Source organism: Podarcis muralis, chromosome 5 (genome assembly GCF_964188315.1).
Source record: "Podarcis muralis chromosome 5, rPodMur119.hap1.1, whole genome shotgun sequence".
NCBI lineage: Eukaryota > Metazoa > Chordata > Lepidosauria > Squamata > Lacertidae > Podarcis > Podarcis muralis.
Window position 1 is genome coordinate 47,744,323 of NC_135659.1, and position 13,104 is coordinate 47,757,426.

General features: G+C 41.0%; 1 protein-coding gene across 3 annotated transcripts in view; it reads left to right on the plus strand.

Moving 5' to 3' along the window:
* Nucleotides 1–13,104, plus strand: part of LOC114599023 (BEN domain-containing protein 5) — a 723,068-nt gene that overhangs the window by 645,959 nt on the left and 64,005 nt on the right. For all 3 annotated transcript variants that reach the window (XM_028733533.2, XM_028733534.2, XM_077928752.1), the window contains exon 10: nt 8,167–8,319. In XM_028733533.2, the coding sequence (XP_028589366.2) occupies nt 8,167–8,319 (153 nt within the window). The remainder of the gene's footprint in view (nt 1–8,166; nt 8,320–13,104) is intronic.

Consider the following 13,104-nt stretch of genomic DNA (forward strand, 5'->3'; position numbering starts at 1 on the left):
TTCTTGGTAGTTTAAATGTATAAAAATACTCATTGAAATAATATTTTGAGGGAAAATATGCATTTAAATACTTGCTTTGAGAGGAAATGAACATTTACATATTTAAATATGTATTTAAATACATAGTTTGAAAGAGGTTTTTTATTTAAAAAATGCAGATTAATGCAGATACGGAACAGAACCATGAGTGAAAACCATGCAGAAGTGATATGGATAGAAATAGACATATTTCCCATCCCTATCTGAGAGTTTCAGCATCATGAAATGTCTGTTGAAACAGGTTAGCAACTGTTAAGTAGCCTGTGAATCATCTGGGCACTTCTTATGCTTGCCAGTTTGAACCCTATGTGTAGTTAGTGAAAGGCGAACCTCTTTGCTGTACTTCCATTTGTGAGAATTGAGAGATCTAGTAGTTTGTGTTCTGCACTTGAGAGAGAAGTGAGGGGGTGGGTAGGTAGCCCAAATTACCTCAATTTAAATGCAAATTTTGACTTTTCACGTCTGACTAGAATGTCTATTTGTTTTTGTTTTATAAAGACTCAAACCTGAAGCAATGAAAAAATCAAATCTCTTTCTTGCTGATATTGATATATTTTCCACACAGTAATCTTTGCTTTCCTTGTGTTTCCCCCTCTCCACTTAAAAATTAATTTTCTTGAGAGAAAAAGGTCATTAGGAGAAGGTACTCCATTCTAAGCTAAACAGAGAAAAGATGCTGTCTGCTTAATATGTTTCATCATTTCTTAGTTGAAGATTTCCTATTTGGGGATTTTAAACCCCAGTCACTAACTTACAAAGGGACACTTGAGGGATGGCATAATGGTAAGTTAAGGGTTTCAAATTGTTCTTAGAATTTTAGATCAGTCACCTATAACTGAAGGGAATAATATATACATCAGAGCCCCTGAGATGTTTAATGACATTTCTTCCCCTCCTAAACACCCCTGTTAAACATGTCCTGTTAAAAACCTCCCAAACTCAAACGGAATCAAAATAGGAACAGCTCCATTATGGAACTAGTTGTTACAAGAACCATAAGCTATCCTTATGTCACATTTCTGCCTCATGATATAGTATACCAAGCCATGTGATGTCACCCTTCTCTGTGTCCCTTCCACACATTGAGCCATTATTTATATGAAGTGGGAGCACAAAACCCACAGATCATGTCACATATGAATTATATTACAGAGGTCAAATGAAGAGAGTAGAATATAGAGCGGTGGGAAAGTGTTGTTTTCCTTTATAACATTAAGTTACACCATGGTATACCAAAGCTGTGATCCAGCAAGCCCCTTTGTGTGTACACGCACACACTTACAACAGCCCTTGTCAGTCATTCTTCCTCCTGCCCCTACAATAACCAACATGTGAGGGGGCAAGCCAGGACAGTCCTGTTCATCTTGTTGCCTCCCTGCCACCAGCTTCAGCACATTCTGTAATGATTTCGCCATGACTTCCGTTTTGTATATTTCTTGTGAAGCATCCTGAATTTTTTCCAGCTTATCTGAGTTTTACAGCTTTGACCACAGCCTTTTGAAATGATATATATACAATATGTGCTTGTGCAGGGTAAACTAGCCATAATTTGTCATATGGTCTGCAATAAAAACTTTTACTTATTTTTTTATTGACACAGAAAATACTTACAGTTGCCTCATGAGATTCATCTAAGGACACCCCCACCACTGAAAAACAAATACTCAACCTGAATTTTGTAGATAACTTGTTGAGAGAGAGAGAGAGAGAGAGAGAGAGAGAGAGAGAGTCTCAAAAGTTTTTTTTTTTTAAGCTTGATAATAAAAATAATGAATGCTGGGCTTTTGAAACTGGTGCCTGGAGACATAGACAGTTGTGGGATTTGAAGGGCTGAAGAGCTGAAAATCTCTCGGCAGGTTTCTGTGAAATGACTAGCCAAGCCGCCTTCTGCCGTACAACTGCGTTGGCACAGGAAAAGTATCTCTTTGGAAGTAATGATGACAGAATCAGACTCAAAATATCAGTAAAACCTCTTGCCTCACTTCTGATAAGTGCAAAGGTAAAGGAAAGCAATTTGAGGGATGGGTTTTTATATATCATCATGAAGCTCTTGGCATTTTCAAAACTTGGAAATTTAAGTTGCAGGGGCCGCTGCCTGCAAGTGTATGATGACATGCTCCAGGGATCATTGGGTAGATGAAAATTACAATTAAAACACACCCACCCCCAAAAAAACTTCTTTTTAAAGCATTATAGTGTCTTCTTTTTGTTTTTTAAAGAAACTGACATAAAATGAAGCTGTATCTCCTGCTGACATTAGGGCTCCAGGGCTGGTAGGACCAGGGCTGCAGAGGCTTTTGTGGTGATGAGGCAGGGGCCAGGGTACAACAACAGATCTTCTCTTGAAGACTGGGGCTCTTGTCTGAGAGGGCGATCCAATGGAATGCCTCCAGATTCCTTAAAATTGAATGGTAAGTATCAAATGGATTATGTTCAAAGTAGTGATGTGTTCAGCACTCTTCTCCCACATTGTGGACCCCCATGCCATGGCAGATGGTCTTTGGGTTAGGTTGGCCCGCTCAAAATGGCAACCTTCTAAGGCTGCATTTCATTTTAGAAACAAACGAACAATGCTCCTAGCTCTGGCATTGCTGCTGCTTACTGAGAGGCTGAGGGGAGAGACTTTAGTCAGGATGGGGCTGCATGAGTACATTGGCAGGAGGGCCAGGTTGCAGTGGCGTAGCGTGGGGGGTGCAGGGGGGGCCGGCCGCACCGGCCGCAACATCTGGGGTTAGGGCAAATCCACAGGTTAGGGGGCGCAAATCCACGGGTTAGGGGGTGCAAATCCACGGGTTAGGGGGCGCAAATTACTTGCCTTGCCCCGGGTGCTGACAACCCATGCTACGCCACTGCCAGGTTGGCTGCACTGGTGTCCCCACAGAGCTTGACCACACTACAGCCTTGTCTCACCTACTCCTGGTAAGTGACAGGGATGCTGGTGCTGGGAGGCTATTGCTGCCGACTGCTCTTGAGAAGAAGCATAGGAAGGTATAATTCTAAAAAAAGAAATACACAACCATATTTAGCTCTGAGCTTCTGTTCTGCAGCAAAGTCCTTGGGAGAAAAGGAAGAAATACTTTCAAATGAGCACTGGTGTTAACTCCATGAATTAAATCCTCCATAAAGTAAAGTGGGAGTGATGATTCCATTCTTTTCTTGTACAATATCTGAGTAAAGGAAGCCCTTCAATTCCTTCTTAGTTCAGGGTTATAGCAGAAAATTAATAAAATCTATATTGAAGTGACAGCTGGTTTGCAGCACTACCTTTTCCCTACATTGCTTTCCTCTCCAGTGACTTGTGTTTGGGGCTAAATACACATTTATCCCTTTTTGTTTTATAGCTTTTATTGATTTTTTTTTTTAAAAAAAGAAATCTCTGTGCTTAAGAATCATAATTGCATTGGGATATCAACTGTGGTCCTAGCAGCCCAGGCTGTTCATATCGTTTTTCCTTGGGCTGTTTAATTAATGGTCTTCCAAAGTCATCAAGATTATGAAACGAAAATGCAGAATGAACACACTTTCCTCCAATACTTCATGGAATGCACAAGGAAAGGTTGGGAAAGTATGAAGGATGATTATTGGGTTTTGTAACACCTCAAAATTCAACATTTTTGTTGTTGTTTCTAGATTGCTGCCTTCGATAATTAATTCTTGACCCCCATCCTCCTTTGGTTGAGGATAGTTATAAGAACAGACATGCTCAAAGAGACTTTGGCTTGGAAAAAACTGGCTTATAATAATGAAATGAAATATACCTTTAATTATCTAGGAAATCTGGAACATCTATGCAACCAATGTTTACTTCATCTTGATAATACCTGTAAGGTATTGTTATTATCGCTAAACATTGCATAGTGTTTTCTATTATCATTTGTTGGTTGATTTTAAATTCAAAGCTTCACAGTTTGATTTGCTTCCACATATTTTTGGCTTTTAGTTACAGAAAGCTCCAGGCAGTGTGATTTTGGCAACTAATGTTTCTTCAAGTGCTGGAGAACTCTAAAACTTTTTTTTTTAAAGCATAATTATCAGCAAAATTGTGTCTGTCAGTGAAATGTGGTCTAGCAATCTTTAAGCTGTGAGAGTACACACCTGCCACTCAGTGCAAGAGGCAGGAAGGGGCGGGGTGTCAAATGGCTGAAGGGGAATGTGCAGGACACACCATGGTGGTTTCATTTCCTGTTTCTTAGATTGGGTTAAAGGGACAATTTGCAACTTGGCAATTGAGGTTACATTTCATCAGCCAATTAAGACATGGTATTTTGATTTAGGGTGCTTTGAGGAGGGTTTTTTATTACAGGATCGCTGCTGCTTATGCATGCAAATCCTTCACAGCATCCACACAATGCCATCAGCACCAAAATGCTAGCCACATTCCCCTCTGCATTTAATCCAGATCTATCCTTTCTGAGCAAAATCTAAAGAGTAAAAAAGACCTTAAGAAACCTTTGCTGATAACCTGTTTACAATATCTGAATCAGCCTTTTGGGATATTAAGCTCTGCCTGGAAGCCCCTTTGAGCCAACAAACCCTTGACTTTTGGCCAGGTACTCAGTTTCATTTGGTTGGAGACTGGCATTAATATTCCATATATATCAACAGCCCAATGTCAAAGCACATTCACAAAGATACTGTTGTATCCAGAGGTGTCCTTCATTTCTGAAAGGCTGTCTGATCCAGTGGAGGGATCAGTGAATGAAAGGTGAAGGGAGGGGATACTAACAAATTTCCCTTTTCCATGCAATTTCCTCTGTCATCCCCACACATATCCTTCTCAATTCTGCAGAGTCCTCCAAACAACTGGATCAGATTGGGGTACACAGAGTACAGTGGTACCTCGGGTTAAGTACTTAATTCATTCCGGAGGTCCGTTCTTAACCTGAAGACCACTTTAGCTAATGGGGCCTCCTGCTGCCGCTGCGCCGCCGGAGCACGATTTCTGTTCTCATCCTGAAGCAAAGTTCTTAATCTGAGGTAATATTTCTGAGTTAGCTGAGTCTGTAACCTGAAGCGTATGTAACCTGAGGTACCACTGTACTGCAGAGGGAAAGGCACCTTTCCATTTATGGAAGCTGTCACCCGATCAGAGACATTTCCATGAACAGAAGGGCATTCGTGGACCTTGGAACAGGGTTACCAATCCTTTGTGATACTTAGACCTAGCAAATCACCATGCTTTCTATAAATCACTGCCATATTTTCTTCTCTGCTATCTTCATCCTTTGCCATAAAGACTTAATTCTTCATTACTGTGGCATGATTGAATATTGCCAGGTTTTGAGCTTGTTGGGTTCTTCCCCACTCATGAAAGTCTATAAACCAGAGAGCAATTCCTGTGATTAACTTTGGCAGCAGACAAATGTAGCTGACATGCCATTGGATCTTGCGCCCTCCATTTTGAGTAACATTGCTGTAGCCTTTATTTCCTTTTGTATCATAGATGCCTTCTATTCCAGAAAAATTTATACAAGAAACAATTGCATTATGAAGTGAGATTGTTGTTTTCTTTGAAAAAATAGAGTATGTACCTTAATTCAACTGTGGTACCATGCTCCAAAACAGCTCTCCATAGTCATATTCCGTAACACAATGAATACCAGCAAAATGAAGTGGAAACCTGAAGTGTAGCAGTAGAATAACTCTGCGAGTGCTGGCCATTATAAGGCCAGGAAGCCTTCTTTGTAGTTCCAAACAAAGAGAATCTTTCTGCTACAAATATTTGTGTTGCATTAACAATGAATCCATTGCTGGGCAAATGAATGGGAAGGATGTTTCATTTTTTTATCATCATCAAATGTGACTCATAAAAAAAGAACATGTATAATACTAAAATGCCATTCTCCTAACTGGTAGAGCTGCCTGGCAACTGGACCTCTGAGAGGTAATTACGAGTGCAAAGTTGGCCATGTTACTGAGAGGGGTTGGGCTACTGTGCAATGAGAAGAATAGTGAAGGGTTAGTTGATTGTTGGTTGATTTTCACTCTTCTAATTGAGTTCTGGCTACAGCTTACAAAGCATTGAAAATATACTCTAAGGCAGCCTTCCCCAACCTGTTACCATACAGATGTTCTTGGACTACAGTTCCCATTGGTCAACATGACCCATTGTCAAGGGTGATGGGGGTTGTAATTCAAAACACCTATAGGTATATATTTTGGAAAGTTTTTGTTCAGTATGCATTTGGACACCTCTTGAGATACTGTGAGCAAATTTTGCACGATGGTTCCCAAGATTCATCTAAGGTTGGAAACAACAACACCATTTGGATTCAAGGTAGTGGAGTGAAGCTTTCAAAACTGCATTGATTTTAACCAAATATTTCATGATTGTTCCAGGGATCAAGGGGCAGGTTTTCAACTGTGTTTGGATACAATTAGATGCCATTTTGAATCAAGATGGCAGGCTCACCCTTTTAATACTGAATTGATTTTAACCATCAGTTTTATTCTTCTTTCCCATGTTTTGGTTTTATACTCTTAATGTGTTTTATTCGTTTATTTATATGGTACATATCCTGCTTCTTAATCACAAGGATTTCCAAGGCTTTCAGAATCTTCACTGTAGCTTGTGTGTCAAGGTCCCCAAGACACCCCCCAATAAAACACAAGTGACACATTATTTTTGTTTGAGGTTTTTGGCATAATTTTGGCCGCAACTTTATTAAATTACAAGCAATGTGAGTGATTGCTTAGGCATTGGTTGCGACTATCTGACCCCGCATGGAGACAGTCTGACATTCGCATGCCTGCGAAGTAAGAAAAGGGAAAGACACCCAGGGAGAGAGACGGGACTGGGAACCATGCCTCACTTCTCTCCAAATGCTCCCAGGGGCTCTTGCATGGCCCTAGTCCCTTGACATGGTTCGGACAAAAGCATGGCGAGCCCTTGGGTTCCTCTAATGGAAAACCCTTGCAGCAGCAGCACTATTGGAGGGGCAGGCACAGCCGAATCCATACCATACCTCTCCACCAACCAATTCCCAAACCAATGCCTAACTGCAACCTTACAAGTTGTGACGATTTGCTACGCAGTAGGCAAAAACCAAATGGCACCAGCCAATCAGCCAAATGGACAAAATTCCTACTGGGCCCCTGCCCCAACAGCAGACGACCCCATGACAGGCATAGCAAGGTCAAGCGAAAAGCCTAAAATAGGGAGGGAGGGTGGGTGATCTGATGCACACAGCGAAAAGAGGAAGCTCAACGCTGCTTGCAGGGCATTTAAAGACTAGGGCTGTCAATCAAAAAATGGCAACATATAATTCTCCCCAGCAACAGTCAGCCCTCTGCTAATGGTGGCCAAACTCTTTCCCGCCCAGCAACAGCGGGGTGTCTTGCTAGCCCCCACCACAACACGTGCTCTCCACGAAGGAGAACATGCTTTATAAAATTGACAGTGCAACCCTATACATGTCTACTCAGAAATAAGTCCCATTGAGTTTAATGAGGCTTACTCCCAGTTGAGCAGGTATAGGATTACAGCCTAAAATATTTTTCTCACTCTCTTTACATGTCCATCTACCAGATTTCACCTTTTCAAGTGCTCAGAATGTCTTTTGTATAAGGAAATGTCACCATGAGGTGAGAAATTCCTACAAGCATTCACTACACAAGGAAACAGTTTTAGGTACAAATGTACAGAAGCTTTATAATGATTTATCATCCATAGTGACTTCTTCCTGAAAAAATGATTGTATGAAATAACCTGTAGACTGTTTGTAATTGTTTGGCATGGATAATCAATGAACTCCGCCATTCTCTTTTTCTTACAGAGATGTAAACTGAAAACTTCTTTTCCTCTTCAGTTCAGATCTTTAGGTCTGGGTAAAACCAGCAATTTCCATATGGATGAGTGGAAAATTTCCATTCAAGAGTGGGCCGAGATGTGTGAGCATCTCAAAGAGAAACATCTGCACAGGAATGTCAGCTTTAGGGCTGTGTGTGCCACTTTGGAAAAGACCTGAAGCAGCCCTAATTGGTACACTGTCTTCATTCTGGCATAACACTTCCTACTGCTATATGTTTTGATTTTCAGGGATGACATTGTTGCTTTTATAGCTGAGTTCCCTTTTGAAATATGTTTTCAATTTATCTTTTGTGTGCATGTATATATTTTCTATACAGAAAGTTACCCTGGAATTCTATATCGACATCCATGCTCACTCCACGATGATGAATGGCTTTATGTATGGGAACATTTTTGAAGACGAAGAAAGATTTCAGAGACAGGCTATTTTCCCCAAGCTACTCTGCCAGAATGCTGAAGACTTCTCCTTTGTAAGCATCTCTCTCTCTCTCTCTTTTCTACTGTATTTCCTTCCCCCTTCCCTTCCCTTCAATTTTTTTTTTTTTTTTTTTTTTGTATTATTAAATAGGTGTCTATTCATACAACTCATTCAGCCTTTGGCAGTACCAGAGTCTTCAGGCAGTCCGTGCTCCATACAAGCCATGATGGCTGAGATATGTGTGTGTTGCTGCTGCTTGGTGGATTCACTTTTGTTGTGGCAGCATTGTCACAACCAGTAGAGCCTGGTCACATTTGCAACTGACTGCATACTGGGTTTATGAGACGGGTGAGGAACATGTGCCTTCAGACAGGGCCAGATTTAGATTTAATGAGGCCCTAAACTACTGAAGGTAATGGGGCCCTTTATATGCCCAGCTGTCCTTTGTCAACAACAAATTGCCGCTGTTTTTTTGCTATATGGTAATTTATGGACCTAATAGGTATTTAAAGCCATTTGCACATAACAAAATATGTATTTTATCAAAGTAATTTGTTTTTTATGTTATATTTTGGAAATGTACATCCAGTTTTTTTCTTTAAACTTTTTTGGGGGCCCCAAGAAGGTGGGGCCCTAAGCTATAGCTTGTTTAGCTTATACGTAAATCCAGCACTGCCTTCAGATGTTGCTAGACTGGAACTGCCATCATTGCTGACCCTTGGGTCATGCTGGCTGGGGCTGATGGCAGAGGACAGAGTTAGAATAGATTTTTGCCCTCAGTGGAAGTGCCATGTTCAGAGGCAATATAGCTTATCCTTGACTACCAGGAGTCGGACTTCAGGGGTAGGCTGTGAGCTGCCAGAGACATATGGCAAGTCACTTTTGGAAGTATTGTGCTGAACTAGATGGAACAGTGGTCCGATCCAGCAAGGTGGTTAACTGAAAAAATGTACTTGATACAAAAACTTTTGTTTGTTTGTCAAAATGGGATGTTATGTTGTATCCCTTAAATGCTATATTGGACAGATATTTCTCTCCCCTCCCCCCCCCCACCCCACGCCTCGCAACCTGACCTGGCCTTTATTTTTTTCCCTTTTCCTTTCTCCTCAGTGCTTAATTTTTTTTCTGAGGCCAGCCAGCCAGCCAGAATATGTCATCAATGGATGTTCCAGCTGCTGAGTTGTGTTTAATCTTGCATTATTCCAGTCACAGCCAATATCATCCTAATAACCCATATTTTGAAGGTGCAGGAAGAGGGAACGTGCTATAAAGGGCCTCCCTGGCTTTTCCCGCACAGAAACAACGTAAAGCAGCTGAGTCTGCATATTGGAAACAAAGCAATCAACAGAGAGTCCCATTTGTCTACTAGCAATAATGCTAGCCTGAAGGGTTTTCCCCACCTCGCAGTACTGTATAGAAATTGTTTGCATCTCATGGTTTCACTTAATAAAAAAAAAGAAAAAAACTTTGCAATGCAGAGCTGATAAACAAACTAAGGTAAGACATGCACTTGGATTTGGTGACAGTGCTTGGGTATCTATCTGCAGAAAGTGTAGGCCAAGGGTCAAAAGTGTCAAAGCCACTTTTGAGGTCAAGATCTTCAGTATGTTACTAATAGCTTAAGGTCCTGCTGCTGAGAAATGCTTTTCACTACAGTGGTAAGGTTGCCATAAGGCCCACTGGGATGGATTTTCCATGAATTCTGGATCATTACCCGGCCCAAATTCCAATTCCATTTTTCTAAGTCTCTAGGAAATATGAGGCAAAAGATGCAGGCGGTGTTATGCCCTGCCATGTAGTGCTCTCACCTTTTATTCAATGCAGGAAGTTGTGTCTGTGATTGACATTACTGGCTTAAAATGCAGCTAGGTCATTTTTCTTCTCAGTATCAAAACTGGAGTCTTTTGGGTGGGTAGGGATGTGTGCACATTAAAGCCGTAATTTAATTGTCCAGGGATCAAACCTCTTTGATTCTTTTGATGGCCTACCCTGAGTCAGAATCTTAGAAAATGATGGAGGAATCCAGGATTCTAGTATAGTTTTGATTGGGAAACAGTGTGCCCAGTCCCAAACAGAAAAAAAAGCATCTTGGTCTTTTTAGGGGTCCAAATAGATGTGAAGTCGGTAGAGTGATTGCAATTAGGGTGTCTGGTTTTAAACTTTTAAATAGCACCTACGGTGCCTTTGGGGGTAGAAGCAAGATGGTGCCATTGAGGGTGGGAGTTTGAACAATGGACACTTAAATAACGATGCATTGTGGGGCAAATAGCAGCTCTAAAGAGGGAGGTTTTCATCGTGAACTTAGCCCAAGGGAGATGGTGGGCTTTACAAAAAGGCTACCCATGTTCTGCAGTTCTAATGCTGTGGTTTCATATTTACTTGTAAAGCTGCCAGTCTGTGTGGCCAATATTGCATTAACAAGATTGCTATATTTTATCCTTGTGGAAATTTACCAAATTATGTGCGTATGACTGATTGTGGTCAAATCAGTGCAGGCAAACATATTGTCTTATATGACAAAGATAAAACAGGCTTGCAGATTGTGCATTGAAATAATGAACTAGGCTACAAATGTAAAAAATGAAAAAAAACCAAGTTTTTAAAAAGTTGAACAAATGGAGTGGGAGCCAAACATTTTCCTTGCCTAGATCACCATTTGGTTCAGGACTAGCTGGGACAACTTACTTGACCCTTTAAGACTGTTATTATATGCCAGGCTTGAATTGTTAAACTGCTGCTACTATGTATCTTCTCATATTGGATAAAATACAAACTAAATTAATTCTGTTTTGGAAGGAAGGGTGCATATCCTTGTCATTTGGTAGTGATGGTTGTTGTTGTTGTTTTTAGAGGAAGAGAAGCCTTTTAGGAAGAGAGAAAGTAGGTGCCAACAATCAAAAAAACATTGTTTGCCTCCTGCTCCAGGTCACTTCCAGAGGCAACTGGCAGGCTTCAGCACATGCTGGCAGCCAGCGTATTTGAGATTATTCTGGGAGCTGCTGGCTCACAGCTTCTCACACTGACTCAGCAGTTTTGGTGTGTGACCTTGTACAGGGAGGAATTCACTTGGAACAAGACTCAAATGCCAGTTATCGCTGGACAAAATAGCAGGCCCCAAACTAATAGCCTCATTGTCTTGTTGATCCACATGTTGAAACTGGCAGCTCACATTCCTTCTGTTGTACTTGGATGTGTTTTTTTAAAAAAAGAAATCTTGTTTAAAAATAAAGATCTGCAAATGTTTAACCAGGGGGATGCAAGATCCGTGACATGCTTTATTATGGGTACCCCTTCTCCACCAGGTACTACTGGTGGCCGGTACTGTTCTCTATTGCTTGACAGGCTACTATAATTTTGGATGACATGAGCAAATTTTTGGTCACTTCCCAACATGTAACAGGGATGCCGCTGTTGCATATCTCTGCCTTAGTGTCAGAAACCCTTGTCATGTTGAGGTCTGTACAATCCTGTGACCATCCCACATGGCTGCAAAATTCTCGACTCTTTCTAAATAAACAAGCCCTAGTAGTGTCTTGAGCTATAGTAGTAAGAACAGCAGGGAATACAGTTGGCCAGGCTACCGGGATTTCTTTGTTAAGAGATATGTGCAGATATGACACTCTCGGTATAAGCCTTTGTGGGTGTGAGGAACAAAGCGGTGACAATTAGAAAGCTGTGTATATAAATACACAGCAGGCACCGAACGCTCCAGAAGGACAGAAAACTGCACAGTAAACGTTATCATGCCCATGTTTGAGAAGTGTGGGAATGGGCCACTGTTGTAGCTAATTATTTTTCTGAAGCTTCAGGAGGTCTCATTTACATTGTATGCTACAGCAGACATTTGTAAGGATTAGAATACTTCCCTAGAATTGCTTCAAGTGAAAGCTGGCGGCTGCATGAAGTGTTGTCTGTAATTGACTAGCTTCATGTCTTCACACAGCATCAAGACAATGTTCCATTATGTTATCCATTGACAGTATCATTGAAAAGATTACTCTCCTTAAAGTATCTGTCAAGCTTGATTGATTTACAAGGGACAAAAGCACCGAGAGGACTTGAAATGCAGGTCCTTCTTTTCTCTCACACCACCGTTTAGCATACATAATGGATCCCCTTTGATGTCAAAAGCTCATATTCCATTAATAATGAACAGGCTTTTTGAATGCAGGCTCCTTGTACAGAGTCCCACACTAATAACCTGTTTGCTGCAAAATGGGAATCACTGGCAAAGCAATCATTTGTCTGGATTTTACATGCTATCTGTGAGTCTACACTCAAAGGGATTTCTTTCAGCACTCTGCATGACTGAAGCTCAGGCAAATCCTGGTCTTCCACTTCAAAAACAACATCCTGAAGATGGTCACTTGAATGGTTTACTTTAATTAGGCTGGGAAAAATTAGCATTACTATATTGTGGAGTGTATTTCATGCATAAGGAGCTTATTCCCATTGGTGAGTGATACTCTAAATATCTGGTTGTGCAAATGCTCCATCTACATGTTTGATATGGTGAGTCCCCAGATACAGCTATTGCTGCCTTGGGTGATTCTTATAAATAAAATGGGGCATTCCTCTATCAGTGGAAAAATGGCTGTTCTGTCTAGGGATGTGCTTGGTCAGAAGCTACTCCCTCCAAACAGCTGGGTCTCCAGGGAAGTTTTAGAACAACTTTGTAAATCCCTGAACTGTTCTTTTGCTAATTTCATCTGCTATTTTTTTCTACCACAAACTAAGTCTGATGAATTCAGGATCCATCCTACATAAGAACACATAATCCCCTTTTCAAAGCCATCCAGGTTAGTGATCGTCATTACATCCTTTAGATTCTCTATCT